Raw genomic sequence first — 16,615 nt, 5'->3', positions numbered from 1 at the left:
TAAACATTCAAAAACAATCGACCAACTAAAACGAAATAGATTCAAATCATTTCTTATATAAATTGATTCCGAATGGGGATGATATAAATACCGATTCCATATGTTTCGCGATGTTCTACGAGAATATCCGGTCCCATATCATGGCCTAAAAGTTGAGCCCAATTTGTGCCCGTGACCCAATTTCGACAATGGCCCAAACTAATATGTCATTCTGATCTGTGTGGATAACGTCACAAGCACATGTGCTACAAAATATCAACCGGTCACATCGAAAATACCGAAATAGCCCCCGGATGTCTCTTGTTACGGCTGTTAACCCCGAATCGGAGGCCACATCCGTCTTTCTAGAACACAAGAGCCGAGTGCACTCGGGCCTCTCGTTTCCCGGTTGCTTTATGAAATTCCCAAAACAGCCATGATTCAAGCAGAGTGCATCCACATGAGCAAGGTTAATTTCGTCTTTCCATCCACCTCACCAAGTTTAAGAGTCCCCACCTGCCGGACTTCTCTCCACTTCCTCTGCCTCCGCCATGGCTTTGAGACTGGCCCTCTCGGCTTCTTCCATTCGCACCCAGAATTTCATGCCCTGCTCCACGACACAGCCGGCCGCATCCCCGCCCTCTGTCGCAGCTCCCGGTCCGAGGACTGACTGCTCGTCCCCGAAGTATATTGCGAGTGTGAGTCTCAATGTGCCGAGTGGCATCACCAGGAAAGAGATTCATGTAGCCAGGTGTAGCGTGGGCGCGGCGGTGGTGGCGGTGGGTCAGGTGACGGAGGTGGGCAAGGATACTTTCTGGCCCATCGTCGAGGCTGCCGGTGAAAAGACTGTCGTCCTTGATATGTACACCCAATGGTATGTGTCCTGCAACTGATCCTGTTTTACTGTGTTAGTCGAGTCAGCTGGGAATTTTGTCGGAGACAGTCTCCTTAAATGGCCAAAAGAAAGGATAATGTGATGTGTTTTCGGCTACGCTAATTTGCTTGTGCTGGTGCCGGGGCGAATAGAAGGATTTGATCCGGGGACTGATAAAGTAGGAAAAATACTTAAAAAGAAGATTAAACTGGAAAAAGAAAGAAAAATTGAGACTATAGAGATCGAGTAGGACCTTTGGCAATGACTGCCCTCTGCAGTTGGTCCGTCCCGGAGATTTTGATGCCGATGTATGATCCGTCTATACTGTCTATACGACTCCAGTCTGCATCGATCAAGGTTTTGGTAATATGTTTGGGAAAAGCTTGCTCCAACATTCTAAGCTTTCGATGTCGAAGACAAGAAATATGTGCTGTCAGGATTTAATCTATGGGAGGTCAGCATCGCCAGCTGCACCGGATCTCGACTGCTAGGGAGCCAAATCTGTTGGATTGGTTCCGGCGGGACGTTATTCCCTGTGTGTTAGTTTGTTTAGCTGGCAGCAAAGAGAAGCTTGCATTCATCTTCTTGCACTTCCACTGGCCTCGTGGCAGGGCATCTCGATAGCTTCTCTTTGTTGGTCTGGTCCCGAAATATCCTCAGCTTCAGTACTTCTTCTCCTTTCACACTGACGGTTAGATTAAAGGAAGGTTGGTTCAAGCTGAGTATCGTTGTATAGTCGTTGCAATCACCTAAGCTGCTATTTTAGTACTACATTCTCTGCAGGCTTCGGCTTTAGAGATCCCGTCTTGCCAACTTCAAGTATGCTTGACCAGGCACTAAAGTATTACTATCTACATCAGTAGGATAGCTTTCGTATCGAATCCATTCCTTATCAAATTTTCCTTCTGTTGTTTACGCTGTTCCTTTCCATTAACAGGTGCGGTCCTTGCAAGATCATGGCGCCGAAGTTCCAAGAACTGTCAGAGAAGTATCTGGATGTTGTTTTCCTCAAGCTCGATTGCAACCAGGAAAACAAGGTCTGTACTCATTGCCGATTTGATTTTATATAGTTTGTTCGTTAATTCTCATTAGACAACATGGAAAATCAGGGGATAAACTCCCTGTCGGGTTCTTATGTTGCGCGACGGTTCTCAGCCATTGGCGAAGGAGCTCGGGATAAGAGTGGTTCCGACCTTCAAGATCCTAAAGGAGGGAAAGATTGTGAAAGAAGTCACGGGGGCCAAGTTCGATGATCTTGTTGCTGCCATCGATGCCGTCAGATCCAGCTGAAAATGGCTAGCTTTGCCTGCTGTCTGCCGATGACACTCCTGGATCCGTGCTCTTAAGTGTCCGTATCACCGATGGCAATTTAACAGCCTCGAGAACAAGAATTGTTACATATGTCCTATTTGTACCTATTGATTGGATGTTTATTATTCTCCTTTACACAATGATCCAAAATTAAGAGCAAGAAAGTGGCAATGCGAATGACAAATTTTATTACGATTTGGAGGAGAATACAAATAACATAATTTACCTGGCCCGAAGGCCGAACTAGCAGGACTAATAACAAATTCACAATATAATAGACAACTTAACCATTTATAAACTAAGTGGTGAGATAGAAATAAAATTTAAAAATAAAAATAAAAGATATACTAAGAACGACTGACAGATATAAATAAGATATAACTCTAACTATTGCGGCTCGAGCAAAAAAAAAACGTAGAATTCCAACCGTCTTTATTTATTTGTTATAATATTGTCATAATTATAGGAGATATTTATATATTATGTACTTTAGATTCCTTCAGTGAGAGCTTATTTATTTGTTATAATATTGTCATAATTATAGGAGATATTTATATACTACGTACTTTAGATTCCTTCAGTGAGAGCTCACGAGATGTTCGTGCGAATAGAAGTTATCACGTAAGTGTAATACCCCATACTTGCAAGTGCCATGATGTGGATAATTGAAGGACCAAATTAGAAGAAAAAGAAGTTTAGTGGACAAAGTGAAACAAAAAGCTTTTAGAGGGGCCAAATGGAAGAGACCGTAAAGTTGAAGATGGCGAGTAGACGCCATTTCATAAAAGGTAAATTTCAACGACACCTCCTATAGTTTGTGAAATGACTAATAACATCATTCCTTTTAAAAATTAGTCACACACCATTCCTCCTTTCACTAATATAGCACCAAGAGAGCATTCACTTCATCACGCGGATTTTATGTTACGGAACTGCACAAACCGACTAAAAAAAGGTAGAGATCAACGAAAGGAGGGATAGTGCGTGGCTAATTTCAAAAGGAGAAGTATTACAGACTATTTTATAAACTATAGACGTTGTCGTCCAAATTTACCATTTCTTAGAAAGCTTTTGCAAAGTTTGGAAACGGGAAGAATGAAATGAAGACCGTGCATTTGGACAATTTCTCGATGATTTCCTTGTGCGGTTGAGACAGCAAATGGATAGCAGGTCATATCATTTCTTCTACTACAGTCTAGGTAGAGCGAGAGAGAGAGAATGAGAGCACTGTTGTGGGTCGAAACAGAGCTGATAGAGGAGGTTATGATCATCAATCCCCTGTAGTGATCTCGGGAAGAGGTCATTCCATCCCTTAAGTTAAGAATTACATCCCGTTCATTGCTAAATTCACTTTTCTAGAGTCTAGTTGGAGAACGCTTGGTTGAGGCTCATTAATGGCAACTTGATGCGTAGGTTTTATAGGGAGGATGGGATGGGAATAAAAAACCCAATAATATTCATTGTACAAAGTCTATTGTATGATTTTATTGTATATGACTTTATTAGTTGATTTTTGAAATATTCGTACATCTAGATTTCTATATTTATGACTATAAGTTTATTGGAATGAATTTTTCTCTTTATATAGAGTGAACAAATATAATGTTTAAATATAAATTTATATGATGTTTGATAACGTAGAGATGAGTCATGGTTACTTATTGAGTGATGAGTGAGTTATTTACTGGGCAATGAGCTCACTCTTATTCTCCCTACAGTTTCAGAGTTAAAATGAAATTGAGAGATTAGACTGCAGTGGATGAACGTACCTGAAGTGTCGAAGATTCCTAAGGAGATTTTATCGGTGTGATTCAGATATTGTATTATTGATCATTACGGAAAGTTTGGATTGAGATGTATCAAGCTATTTGCTCGTGGGCATTAGAAAGGAAATTTTATCACAAAAGTGGAGTTTAAATTTTTTACTTGTACTAGAAAATATGGCGATATATGATAGGCTTCGCTTTTTGTTGGACTTAATCTAGCTGTTAGTGGCCGGTCGCGTCTCAAAAGAAAAAAGATCATGTGGGGCGTGATAGTAAGTATTGATCTTTCCATTGAATATATTTCATATCGTATTAAATCGTTTTTTAACTTTATTCTTTCTCTCGAATTCCTCTATTAATTTTTTTTTCAATTCCGGAAAGGTTCATGAAAATTAGATAAAATGAGTTGATAATACTTCAGTAAAGCTGACGCTAGCGCAATGTGTGGATTATAGGAATAGTTATTGCAATAGCGAACACTTTGGTAGCTATGAAAGTATTTTAATGAAGTGGTATCTCTGGTCAATTCGCATTGATGAAGGCTAGGGATGCTTAGTTAAGAACGAGCGAAATTTCGTTGAATTGTGACATAAATTTCGGCTTCGAGAAGACTTTCGATTTCTATTTTTCCGGTTAGAAAAAGACTTCTGAGAAGACTTTGAGTTGAAGCCTAAGCATTTTCCAAGCTTCAACGATCGATATTTATTAACGAAAATGATATAATAATTGAGACAGACTGGGGATTTGATTAGAAGAAACAACGTTTGTCACATGTGACATTTTCTTTTTCTTAATGAGCGTCACATGTGATATTATTTCCATATTTTATGCTATTTGATCATCTAGATGGATAAAGATTATTAGTATTTAACGTCGCGTGGACCCCGTTGAACAAATCAGAAGCTGCCACGTCTGCATAGGAAAGTGTTCCTCCATGTGTCAACAGTCAGGTGGTAACTGCCCCCAAATCCTCATGATAATGAAAGGACCAAAAAGATTAAAAGAAGACAAAAAAAAGTCAAAAGTCAAATCTGACAACTTCCCTCCTCTTTCCGTCTTCGTTTATAGTTCTGATTTCTTTCGTCCGTCGTCGGGTCACAATTGTCGCGCAGAAGAGAGACAGAGCTGAGAAAATCACATTGGAGAGGAGAGGAGACGAAGGGGGGAGAGAGAGAGAGAGTGAGTGAGAGAGAGAGGGAGAGAGAGGGGAGAAGGATGTGTGGGATATTCGCTTATCTGAATTACAATGTGGAGAGGCAGAGGAGCCACATCCTGGAGGTCCTCTTCAATGGCCTCCGCCGTCTCGAGTACAGGGGCTACGATTCCTCCGGGATCGCCATTGACGCCTCCTCGTCCTCTCCAGTCGCTGATTCATCAACCCTTCATCCCCTCGTGTTCCGCCAGGAGGGCAACATCGAGTCCCTCGTCAAATCCGTCTATCAAGGTAACCCTTTTATGTTCTTCGTCGATCGTCCGGCAAATGTAGGTTTCTGAGGCGAAAGGTTGGATTTTGAGAAGAATGGGATGCATAGATTTGTTGGGGTTTAGCCTCTTGCAATCGGGTTCAGCGCGGTGGATTGATCAAATTCATCGGAATATAGAGTGCGTGTGTGTTGCATTTTTCGGGTTATCTGTAGATAACTGAACTCGGACTGTGATTGTGGTGACCGTCAGAGGTTGGAGCCATGGACTTGAACATGGAGGAGTCTCTGTCCGTGCATGCTGGGATAGCCCACACGCGGTGGGCAACTCATGGAGAGCCAGCTCCAAGGAACAGTCACCCTCAGGGCTCCGGCCCTGGAAATGACTTCCTCGTGGTCCACAATGGAATCATTACGAATCACAAGGTACAGACGAGGTCTAAATGCCGCCTCCCTTCGCATTCAGTAGTCTCGGCATGCAACATCAGTTTTCATGAGATCCTTGTTACGGCAAAGTCATTTATTCCAAGATACTCTTCTTCATGTTCACTTGTTCAGGTCTTGAAGGAGACGTTGCTCCGCCATGGGTTCACTTTTGAGTCTGAAACAGATACTGAAGTTATTCCCAAACTTGTCAAATACATTTTTGACCAATCCAGTGAAGGTGAAGGTACAGCCAATTCCATTATTTTCTAAAATTACAAGGATGCTGAGGGTCTATGAACACGATTCAATCTGGTGCTTAATTCTTCGTCTCGAAAGGGCATCGGTTGTTTGATGTGTGCTGGAGAACAGTCTGGGATGACTTTGATTTTGGAGGTCGTATTACTTGAATTGCAGGTGGACAGGCTGCCACATTCAGTCAAGTTGTGATTGAAGTCTTACGGCACCTTGAAGGAGCATATGCCCTTATATTCAAGAGCAAACATTACCCCAACGAATTGGTTGCATGTAAACGTGGTAGCCCACTTATTCTTGGTGTCAAAGTAAGTTTTGCATGAGCAAAACCTAGAAAAATATAATGCTTGTTCTGAAAGCTTGGCTCTTGATGCATGGCAGTTCATTAGTGCTTCTGCATGTCAAAGCAAGTTCTGCTTACACAGATACGCGTCTGCTGATGCTATTGTCAGGAATTTGCTGAAGATGATGACGGTGGGTTTTCTTCTAGCAACGGGAATCCCAAAGAACTCTTCTTATCCAGTGATGAGAGTGCTCTGGTGGAACACACAAAAAGAGTTTTGCGGCTTCAAGATGATGAGTTAGTTCATCTCAAGGTAATTCTTTTTTGCCTTCTTTTTTCTGTCTTTCTTTTGGGTATAGTTTCTGTTCGTTTGAGATGACTTAAAGTGGGGCTTTGGCCTTTGTGAGCCGTGACAATCGTCTTGGGTGGTATATGCTTTCTCGGCAATGGATGCTTGGAATGTAGTTAAAAGAGTATGCTGTTAATCTTGTTGATCTGTACCCTTGGTGGGGCTCTTTAAAAATTATGAACCTCCCCCACAGTCCACTGTGCTCCTCAAAGCAATGTTCAACAATTTATAACTGCTCTAGACTTGGAATGGGTCTTTGCAAATCTGTTTAAGGGCAAATGGTCTCACTATTTCAAAACAAAGTGTTATCTCTGCTTTGTCTGATTTTGGGGATACATACATACATACATATATATATATATAGATATATATTTATGAACATATATATCTGTAGGTTTTATCTTATTCTTATATATATAATTTTCTTCAAGGGACCATCTTTTCTGCAATAGAAGTAATTGATTCAGTTTCTACTGTTTATGGTAATTGCACCAGGATGGAAGAGTATCTATTTTAAAGTTCAGCAGTGATAGGGGGAGAAGTGGTGGTGTTCTTCGTAGATCTACATCAGTGCAAAGTGCGCTATCTGTTCTTGAGATGGAGGTTGAACAGATAAACAAAGGAACTTATAAGCATTACATGCAGAAAGAAATCCATGAACAGCCTGAATCCCTTAACACCACAATGAGGGGAAGGCTTATACGTGGAGGCTCCTCCAATGGTAAGAATGTTCTCCTCGGCGGACTCAAAGATCACCTGAGGACGATCAGACGGAGCAGGCGGATTCTTTTTATTGGGTGTGGTACCAGCTACAATGCTGCTCTGGCAGCAAGGCCAATCTTGGAGGAACTTTCAGGCAAGTGGCTTCATGTTTCTTAGCACTTTGGCAAATAAAGAAACAATTTCTAATTGACAAGTTCGTGTTCTAAAACTTCTTGTATACCCTCTCTTCTTTTGCTACATGCTATGGTAACCAACAGGTATACCGGTTACAATGGAAATTGCTAGCGATCTCTTGGATAGGAAGGGTCCTATATACAGAGAAGACACAGCAGTTTTCGTCAGTCAATCGGGTGAAACAGCTGACACTTTAAATGCATTGGAATATGCTCTCGACAACGGGGCATTGTGTGTCGGCATAACAAATGCTGTTGGCAGTGCAATTGCCAGAAAAACACACTGTGGTGTTCATATCAATGCTGGTTGTGAGATCGGTGTGGCAAGTACAAAGGTAATGGATTAAAATTCTTTCCATATTGTAATCTACGAATACGCTTCTTTCTTATCTCGTTAGTGGACTGGTTTACTCATATCTTTGTATTCAACAGGCATACACAAGTCAGATAGTAGTTATGGCCATGTTAGCCTTGGCAATTGGAGGCAACACAATCTCCAACCAATCGAGAAGAGAGGCCATCATTGATGGCCTATTTGACCTGCCCAGTATGTCCTTCCAGTCATGTCTTGTAAATTCATGTTCATTTTTTACCTCCTATTTGCTGAGGGAGTTTGACTGTGGATTTGATAATATCCTTCTTTCGGTTTTTGGCAGACAAAGTGAGAGAGGTGCTGAAGCTCAATCAGGAAATGAGAGATCTTGCTTCACAGCTGGTTGCAGAGCAATCACTGCTCATGTTTGGCAGAGGATACAACTATGCCACGGCTCTCGAGGGAGCTCTTAAAGTGAAGGAGGTGGCACTGATGCACACAGAAGGAATACTGGCTGGTGAAATGAAGCATGGTCCGTTGGCTCTAGTTGATGAGAACCTCCCAATAATCGTGATTGCTACCCATGATTCTTGCTTCAGGTTAGTTTCTCCTGTGGCACCCATAGTTTTAGAAATTGAAGTGTCGCCTCCTACTCATGCTGAACTGATCAAAATGTGAACAGTAAGCAACAGTCAGTTATTCAACAGCTCCATGCTCGGAAAGGGCGCCTAATTGTGATGTGTTCGAGAGGGGGAGCTGCATCAGTCTGCCCTGGGGGAGCCTCCCGCGTGATTGAAGTTCCTCAAGTTGAGGATTGTCTTCAGCCTGTGATCAATATCGTTCCATTGCAGGTGAAACTTGATGTGACAGTTTCTTGTTTTCGGATAGTTCATAATAGTACTAAACTAATTAGTTATGGCTCACCGAGGAAAGTGTCTTCTGTTATGGACAAAAAGGAAAGCCAGCTAACATTTGTTCGACTTTTGAGTGCAGTTGCTGGCATATCATCTTACAGTCCTCCGAGGATACAATGTTGATCAGCCTCGGAATCTTGCAAAGAGTGTGACGACGGAGTGAAGATTGCTACTGGCGAACTGTCTTCCCTATGTATGTTACCAAAATCCTCTGACACTACTATCCGGGAACTCAAGGGCCTCTGCTGACATCTGATATCTTTTATGTCGTCGTTGAGCTCAGATTCTTGACCAAGGCTTAGACAATGTTCTCGACATGTAAATTAATTAGAGCAGGCTTATCTATCCGCTCCTCACCCGCATTGTTCATTCCCCGTTTTGTATATGCTATATTTATGAGTTCAAATTAAGTGCTTTTGGAATAACAATGGTATTCTTAGAATTGAAAGGCCAACGGCAAACCTTCAACAAATAATAAAAAAGATAGATTTTTAGCTATAGCCAACAAAATCGAGATCTTTCCCTTCAATCAACTGTCAACAATTTACTGTGGAGGGTTGTGGCTGAAGTCGTAAGGTGAAGTTTTCGTCGATTCAAAAATCAAACGGCTCCGATCCGATGATGGACTTTGCTCTTAACCACAATCCATGTCGACTCTCGCCCCTTATCTTGAAAATTAATTAGCCCATTGTCGCCCGGTAGTCCTTCCGCTAATTTAGCTTGTTTGGTTTGCAAATGTGATTTTAAAATTACAATTTTAATCTAATTTTTTACCAACAACAAAACAAAATAATTCATATAAAGTCAAAAAGTGGGCTCCATTTTATACCACTTTTTAATAAAATAATTCATACAAAGTTAAATGATATGTCCCATTTATACCACTCTTTTTTAAAATCAAAATCTAATTTTAAAATCCTACTTTAAAACCAAACGCAGCATGAAACAGACGGCTTTATGGATGGTGGAACTGCGCTGTGCTCCGGTGCAATGACCTGCGATGCGGTTAAATACCTTTTTTGTTATATAATAAAAAAGGAAGAGTCCATAACCATTTAAAAGCCCATTAGGCCCAATGGGACCATGTATACCCAATGGGCCTGATTCTTGAATCCAAACCCATCCAACTACCCGTTGAGTGTCCTCCTCCTTCCGGCGGCCGCCATTAGAAACCCCATAGGGCGTGCGTCAGAGCTATCAAGCAAAGAGAGTGGTGGCGACGGCGGCGGCTCTCTGCAATTCCTCCGACCTCTGAAGCGGACTTCTTCACGAGCAGGCTTTACCGTGGGCATCAATGGGGTTGAAGCTTTTCGATGGTGGCGACCCTGACGCCGATGACATCTCGAAGATTGAGATCAACCAAGAGTATGCTCGCCGGTTCGAGCACAACAAGAAGCGCGAGGATCTCCATCGCCTCCAGGAGCTTCAGCAGAAGGGCGTCATTGGAGACTCTTCGTCTTCCTTGGATTCTGAAGATAGCTCCTCCTCCTATGAGGAGAGCGACGATGCCGACGAGACTGGGCCCAGCAAGGGAGACTTGGAGTTCTTCGATGCCCTAATCAAGGTTAAGAAGCAGGACCCTAGTCTTAAGCAGAAGGACGTCACTCTGTTCAAGTCCGATGGGGAGAGTGAGAGTGAGGATGATGGGAAAGAGGGCAGAGGTGAATCGAAGCAGAAGCGGAAGATGTACTTGAAGGATGTTGTAGCGAAGCAGTTGATCGAGGGAGGCCCGGAATTCGATGATGACGATGAGCAAGGGGGTTGCGTGCGGAAGAAGACTTACAATGAGGAGCAGGAGGAGCTGAAGAGGGCTTTCCTGGAAGCGGCTGAGGCAGCGGAGAGTGATGTCGGAGATGGGGATTTCCTCACCGTGAAGAAGAGAGACGAGGGAGTTGAGGGTGGACATGGTGAAACTGCCGAGTTTCAGAAGAAGCTGAATGAGTATTTCGGGGAAGATGAGGGTTTGGATGAGCATAAGATGTTCCTAAGGGACTACTTTCTGAAGAAGATGTGGATTGATAAGGATAAGAAGAAGGAGAAGGGGCGTGCCGATGAGGAGGAGCTGGACGAGTTGTTGCAGGATGAGGAAGAGGTTGAGAAGCAGGAGGATTATGAGACAAACTATCGGCATGAGGAGGTCGAGGATGATCGTGTTTTGGGACACTCGAGGAATGTGGAGGGGTCGGTGAGGCTGAAGGAAACCGCGAGGAAGAGGCAGAGGCAGAGGAAGGAGGAAAGGATGAAGATTGCTGAGATGGAGAGGAAGGAGGAGCTGAAGCACCTGAAGAATTTGAAGAAAGAAGAGATCAAGGAGAAGCTCCAGAAGTTTAAGCAGATTTCTGGGATTGCTGATGACAATGACTGCCTCTTGCTTGGAGATGATTTGGATGATGAGTTTGATCCGGAGGAGTACGACAGGATGATGAAAAAAGTGTTTGATGAAAAGTACTATGAGGCTGAAGACTTGGACCCCGACTTTGGCAGTGATAGGGATGAAGACGGAGACATTGAAAAACCCGACTTTGAGAAAGAGGACGAGTTGCTCAGACTGCCGAAAGGTTGGGATGTCCCTGGGTCGGGTGATGGGTTCTTAGCTGCCCGAGAGAGAATGTTAAAGCAAAATGCTGAAGCTGGTGATGATGGCGGTAGTGCTGGGGGTAGTGGCACGAGTGAAGATGATAAAGATGAAGGAAGAGACGATGATGGTAGCGAAGATGGTGGTAGTGGCGCGAGTGAAGATGGTAAGGATGAAGGAGGAGACGATGGGAATAACGGAGGGGATGGAGAAACCGGAGCTTCTGAGGAAGGCAAGCGGAAGAGGAAAAGAAAACTGTCGCTCATCAAGAGGGCTAAAGAGGCATTGATGGAGGAATACTACAACTTGGATTATGAGGACACCATCGGAGATCTGAAGACGAGGTTCAAGTATGCAAAGATCAAGCCAAACAGATACGGGTTGAGCACTGCAGAGATCTTAATGATGGATGACAAAGAATTGAATCAGTATGTTTCCTTGAAGAAGATTGCTCCTTTCCGTGAGAAGGAGTGGAAGGTGCCTAACAGCCAGAGGTACCACCTCAAGATGAAGAAAAAGGAGCTTCTCAAAGAAGGACCGTCTAAGAGGCACAAGTCGGATAAGAGGAAGAGACCCAGAGACGATGCTGGGCCATCAGCACCATTGACCGATGCTGGTGAAGATGGGAAAGCACCAGTGAACATGCCAGATGGAGATATGAGCAATTTGTCCAGGAAAGCAAGGAGAAGAAGACACCAAGCAGAACTTAAGTTGTCACACCAGAGGCTCTTGGCCTATGGAAAGGTGAGCTCCAAGTCCAAAGGCAAATCAAAGAAGTAATGTCCTGTCCTCACTGTATCAAGGTTGAATCAATTTCCTTGGCATGCCCTGCCTTAGTTGTTGTACGTTGAGGAGAAAATTTTGGTTTTCTATTGTTACTTTGCATTTTATTACAAATTGAACTTCATTGGCCTATCTTATGGTTTTGATGATTTTTCTCGTATTTGACGATTCTAAGCTGAAAGGATGGAATTAGCTCATTGCTCTCCGGATTGTCCCATTTTAGTTCGTCGCAAGCTTGCCATACTGTTGATACGAAATGCCCTTAGCTCAAAACCTTTCAGTTAGAGGGCGTTTGGTATGAGTTATCCAACAAGGATTGCCAGCAATCTCGTGTTTAAATTACTCGGCCACTCATTACCTTGTTTGGTGACAAGGTTCAACTGGCAATCTATCTTACACCGGTAATCTACATTACCACCAAATCCACATTGACTAGGGAGGTGCGTCGATGTGGATTGCCACCAAGATGGAAATTTCTACCCGAAAATGCCTTCATCTTCTTCCTCCATCAGCCCGAAACCCTGGCCTCTACAGTGACCAGCGTCTCCCCAGGAGCCCTAGCCACTCGTTCAGAGAACGTATACTTAGTTGCTTCAGCTAACCTGATCGGAGAATGCAAAGCTCTTCCTGGTTGTCGGGTGGATCTTGTTCGAGTGCTCTAAGGTTCGGGAGATTGATTCTAACAGAGTTGTCTGGTAACTTGGGTTTCAAATAGAAGCTCGAAGGCTTCGATTGAAGACTCTGAGCTTTGAAATCAAAGCACAGAGGTTTCAACCAAAGCCTTCCAGCTTCGATTCGAAGTCTTCGAGCTACAATTTGAGGCAGAAGAGGAAGAAGATGGTGATGGCGGGAAGAAGCTCGAGGGCTTCGATCTGAACCCCCAGTCTGCACTTGGGAAGAAGAGCAGGAAGAAGATGATGGCAGAGGCGCGGGTGGAGGCAGGCTGCCAGAGGAGGTTCTTGGGTTGGCTGGTGTTTGCAGGAGGAAGATATGAAAGGGGTGTGTTGGTAATTTTGTTCAGTTTCGTATCGGATTACCATCGATATAGATAGTCTATATCGGACTTGCCAAAACGCGTCGATGTCAGATTACTGGTAATTTTAAAGGTGGTAATCTATCTAGTGGCAATGAGATTACCACTACATAGATTACTCGGTAATGCTCCAAACTCCAGGTTACTGTAATGTGTTCAGCAAGCGCATAACACCACCCTTGCTAAAGATAGTAAAAACTTTCCTCTGCGTATGTCTATTCATGGAAGTGGTTTTCCATATATTGACATGCATTTGTTGTATCGAACGTGCTTTATTCGCGTATGTGCGTACGTTTTGTTGCTGCATTTTGCATCATTTTGTTGCTGAATGCGGAGTAAAACGTGGTTGGATATTACACTGACAAAATGAATCACTTGCCAAGAGGTTGATCAAATATGTAAATGAGGAAGCAGTTTCCATTCTTCCCCTGTCACTTCTGATGAGCAAGGCTTTCCTGTATACTGGTCTTTGCTTCTGCCTTTATCACGAGGTTTCTTTCATTGACAGCGATTGCTATTACAATCTGAATACGGTGCAACAAGGTGATGCAGAGAATTGGCTATTTTGACCAGTCATTTGTTAGCAATGGGCGGTGTAATCCGGGAAGGAGAATATTCAATATCCAACCTTGTGGCCGTACTGATGGATATCTTTAATAATCAAAGAGCCCGGGCACAATGGATCGTAATAAATCATTAGAAGTATACACCTAACAATCTGAAGTGCTTAAAAGAACACAGACCAACTCCCTGAACCTGGAATCCTAGTTAGAAGCCATTTGCTACACGGGAGATTCAGCTCCACCAGAAGTCATAAGTTCCACTGGATCCATATTACCATGCCATATGCTTCTTATACCGGATCCAATGATAAAACAAAATCAGAACTATCTGAAAGTATGGACTCCAATGACAGCAAATGATGGTATTGCTCCATTCATGACCTTAAGCAAGTTTCACATGATCTCAAAAAACAGACGGTCGCCATCATCATCATCTTCTTCTCACCGCCGAACTTGGAGCTCGCTGGGCTGCCCCTCCACCCGGTTGTCCTTGAGCGCCTGCCTGCTCCTCAGGCATGTTCATTGCTTGGGTTATGGCATTCATTACTATGAGTCCGAGGGGGATCAAGTACATCCACTGAAGCACCAACAAATGCACAAAAAATTTAGCACTAATAAAGTTTGATGGAGATGACAGGGGGAAAAAAATTATAATAATAATAACATTGCTCACATATTTAGCCCAGAAGGACCTCTCTGGTGGCGGTGCAACTCCAACCTCTCCATTCTCGCCAACTGTAATCTCTTCAGTAAATATTGGAGTTCTACATGTGCCAAATACCGCAGTTAAAGGAATGAATGAACTGAAGCAGTATGTCCGAGGTCAGACAGAGGCATTCGAGTTACTTGCACATATGATAATGTCATGGAACAATAGACTTACTTCTTCCAGTAAAAAAATGCCTTGCTAATCAACGGAGATTCTTAAACAATTAAATATTGAAATACACCAAAGTTGAACCATCTGTTGAACTGATAGCACTGAACAAAATGTAAAGAAAGTGTATGCAGCCAAACTAAACAGTAGTAAAGAATGAACGACACAATTTTTATACCTCTGTGCTTGCTCGCTGCTCTTCAAGACCGTATGTGAATTAAAAGCCCACTTTGATGGCTGAAACAGAGAAACGCATAACAGGATTTAGAAATGATCTCGACGTGTTTGGAATGGAACTTTTACACACTACCGAAATCAAAATGTTGACAATCCTATTTCAATGGGATTGTAATGCATCACAATAACACTTTAGACTGCAACTGTCATTAAGGTTGGAGGTAGACACAAAAAGATTTCGTAGAAAGTGGTCCAACTGAAGCCGAATACTAAGAGAAGAAAAGAAACAGCTGCTCACAAGTTTCAATTGACGTGGATATGGACATGCCCCAGGTGCACCATAATTGACAGCCAATAATTTAACACCTTCCTGCAACATCAGTAGATGGATTCGAGCTGGTAAAAGAGTATAGAATCTTGCTGGTTCTTGCAAAAAGCACTCACAGAAATGGAAAAAAATGGATGAAAATATTATATCAACAGCAACTATGATCCTCTACTGGAAGCAAAAAAAGGACTATAATCTTCAACTAGTGGCATAGTTGTGTTAATATTACCATGTGTATAACAAAATGCTCGTCCAATCCATCACGCGGAAGACATCTCTGACATCCCAGGAGAATGTTAGTTCATGCATTCATTACCAAAAAAGGCAGGAACCATGGAGAAGGGAAAAAAGAAAAGCAGATCCATCGAAAGAATCTTGTTATGCTTCCTCCGAATATACATGAAAAACTGATAGAGCTATATCCTAAAGATCTAGAGCAATCGCATTATAGTCGAATGGAATTCAGTACTATATGGAGAGCATGATCAGTACGTTAGATGAAACAAGCAGCTGTTTGCTACTTCAACAACGTAATCGGTAGATATCAAGGCAATAATGGAAATAGGATCCCGATTGAAGTTACCGCTTTGACAGAGGACGCAATGTAATCTCTCCCGGGAGGGCTTAAAACATCGGAAGGCAATCTTATCCTATAGAAGTCATCGCCTTGCAGCAGTTTCTGCAATAACAACAACAACATCGATCACTACAAACTGCAATTGCATCAACAAAGAGCAGAATGATTCAGGAGGGTCGAAAGTCACCTGAAAAGGTTCCTTCTCAGCCTCAGTGAGAGCATTCCTCGAGAACCGCAGCTTCGTAAGCGTCTACAGAGATCAGAGCAACAGCTCAATTTAGCAAAGTAGCATGTTCGGCTTTTCGATATGTATAAACAACGACAGAGATCCGTAAATTTGACATAAAAGAATCGAATTTTCCTTTAAAGGTATGAATCGAGCTCCAAATTCCGGCGATCAATGGAAAGTAGAATTTTTGCTGATCGGGAAGGGAGAAGATCCAAACCTGGCCGCCGTGGTTCCAGGTCTTGAGGCGGGCGGAGAAGGTGCCGGCGGGAGAGAAATCAGAGTCTCCGAAGGCGTGCTCGAGGGTGAACTGGATCTTGGAGTCGGAATCCGGATCCGAGGACCTCCTCCGGATAGGGGTGGGGGCCGACGGCCGAGCATAAGGGATATCGGCGGCGGAGCCTTCGAGGCCGAATTCCTCGTCCTCTACTAGGAGCTCGTCCGACTGGAACGCCGTCGACGGCCGTAGCCCCACCAACACCACCGCGAGACCCAACAGCAGCAGCCGCAGCAGATTAAGCTTCTCCATCGCTTCGTCCCTCGTTCTGCGCAGAAAGGCGTTCGCTTTCTCCTCCCTAGCGGCAGTTTGCTGCCTTCTACTGTGGAAAGTAGACATAGCAAGTTTCGTAAATATACTTTTTAGTCCCTATTCTTTTCTTCCCTTTGCGTTTAGGCCCACCGTCCATGGAGGG

At 43.2% G+C, this 16,615-nt stretch overlaps 4 protein-coding genes across 5 annotated transcripts; 3 read left to right on the top strand and 1 right to left on the bottom strand.

Annotated features, from left to right (window-relative positions):
* The first annotated feature begins 484 nt into the window (after nt 1-484).
* LOC116210740 (thioredoxin F-type, chloroplastic-like) lies at nt 485-2,356 on the top strand. Of its 2 annotated transcripts, none has more exons than XM_031544770.1 (3): nt 485-853; nt 1,791-1,890; nt 1,963-2,160. In XM_031544770.1, exons 1-3 carry the CDS (start codon nt 531-533, stop codon nt 2,104-2,106), a joined length of 567 nt encoding a protein of 188 aa, XP_031400630.1. In that variant the 5' UTR covers nt 485-530; the 3' UTR covers nt 2,107-2,160. The 2 variants fall into 2 exon arrangements, with proteins under 2 accessions (XP_031400630.1, XP_031400639.1); XM_031544779.1 differs by having other exon boundaries at nt 486-853; nt 2,009-2,356.
* A 2,653-nt stretch (nt 2,357-5,009) lies between these two features.
* LOC116196956 (glutamine--fructose-6-phosphate aminotransferase [isomerizing] 2-like) lies at nt 5,010-9,252 on the top strand. The gene is made up of 11 exons (XM_031526956.1): nt 5,010-5,374; nt 5,605-5,777; nt 5,910-6,021; nt 6,192-6,337; nt 6,482-6,625; nt 7,157-7,517; nt 7,642-7,892; nt 7,990-8,104; nt 8,214-8,469; nt 8,553-8,721; nt 8,864-9,252. The coding sequence occupies exons 1-11, from the start codon at nt 5,146-5,148 to the stop codon at nt 8,945-8,947; spliced, it is 2,040 nt and encodes a 679-aa protein (XP_031382816.1). The 5' UTR covers nt 5,010-5,145; the 3' UTR covers nt 8,948-9,252.
* A 681-nt stretch (nt 9,253-9,933) lies between these two features.
* On the top strand, nt 9,934-12,343 carry LOC116192479 (protein KRI1 homolog). The gene has a single exon (XM_031521038.1). It carries the CDS (start codon nt 10,079-10,081, stop codon nt 12,137-12,139), a length of 2,061 nt encoding a protein of 686 aa, XP_031376898.1. The 5' UTR covers nt 9,934-10,078; the 3' UTR covers nt 12,140-12,343.
* Nucleotides 12,344-13,790: 1,447 nt separating this feature from the next.
* On the bottom strand, nt 13,791-16,554 carry LOC116192482 (ER membrane protein complex subunit 10). The gene is made up of 8 exons (XM_031521042.1): nt 16,144-16,554; nt 15,885-15,947; nt 15,704-15,799; nt 15,350-15,397; nt 15,091-15,162; nt 14,794-14,852; nt 14,412-14,502; nt 13,791-14,315 (listed from the first exon to the last, which is right to left on the bottom strand). The coding sequence occupies exons 1-8, from the start codon at nt 16,537-16,539 to the stop codon at nt 14,169-14,171; spliced, it is 972 nt and encodes a 323-aa protein (XP_031376902.1). The 5' UTR covers nt 16,540-16,554; the 3' UTR covers nt 13,791-14,168.
* Nucleotides 16,555-16,615: the final 61 nt, after the last annotated feature.

The sequence above is a fragment of the Punica granatum genome, chromosome 1, assembly GCF_007655135.1.
Source record: "Punica granatum isolate Tunisia-2019 chromosome 1, ASM765513v2, whole genome shotgun sequence".
Lineage (NCBI taxonomy): Eukaryota > Viridiplantae > Streptophyta > Magnoliopsida > Myrtales > Lythraceae > Punica > Punica granatum.
Note: the sequence above shows the minus strand (reverse complement) of the source record. Positions and strands in the feature narration are given on the sequence as shown.

Excerpts from the sequence above, each read along its gene's own strand:
- LOC116210740 (XM_031544770.1), top strand. The coding sequence starts at position 531 with ATGGCTTTGAGACTGGCCCTCTCGGCTTCTTCCATTCGCACCCAGAAT. Across the intron at positions 854-1,790 it reads CTTGATATGTACACCCAATG|GTGCGGTCCTTGCAAGATCA; the intron begins GTATGTGTCCTG and ends TTCCATTAACAG. Across the intron at positions 1,891-1,962 it reads ATTGCAACCAGGAAAACAAG|GGGATAAACTCCCTGTCGGG; the intron begins GTCTGTACTCAT and ends ATGGAAAATCAG.
- LOC116196956 (XM_031526956.1), top strand. The coding sequence starts at position 5,146 with ATGTGTGGGATATTCGCTTATCTGAATTACAATGTGGAGAGGCAGAGG. Across the intron at positions 6,022-6,191 it reads CCAATCCAGTGAAGGTGAAG|GTGGACAGGCTGCCACATTC; the intron begins GTACAGCCAATT and ends CTTGAATTGCAG. Across the intron at positions 8,105-8,213 it reads TGGCCTATTTGACCTGCCCA|ACAAAGTGAGAGAGGTGCTG; the intron begins GTATGTCCTTCC and ends GGTTTTTGGCAG.
- LOC116192479 (XM_031521038.1), top strand. The coding sequence starts at position 10,079 with ATGGGGTTGAAGCTTTTCGATGGTGGCGACCCTGACGCCGATGACATC.
- LOC116192482 (XM_031521042.1), bottom strand. The coding sequence starts at position 16,539 with ATGTCTACTTTCCACAGTAGAAGGCAGCAAACTGCCGCTAGGGAGGAG. Across the intron at positions 15,948-16,143 it reads CCTGGAACCACGGCGGCCAG|ACGCTTACGAAGCTGCGGTT; the intron begins GTTTGGATCTTC and ends TGATCTCTGTAG. Across the intron at positions 15,800-15,884 it reads CTGAGAAGGAACCTTTTCAG|AAACTGCTGCAAGGCGATGA; the intron begins GTGACTTTCGAC and ends TTGTTATTGCAG.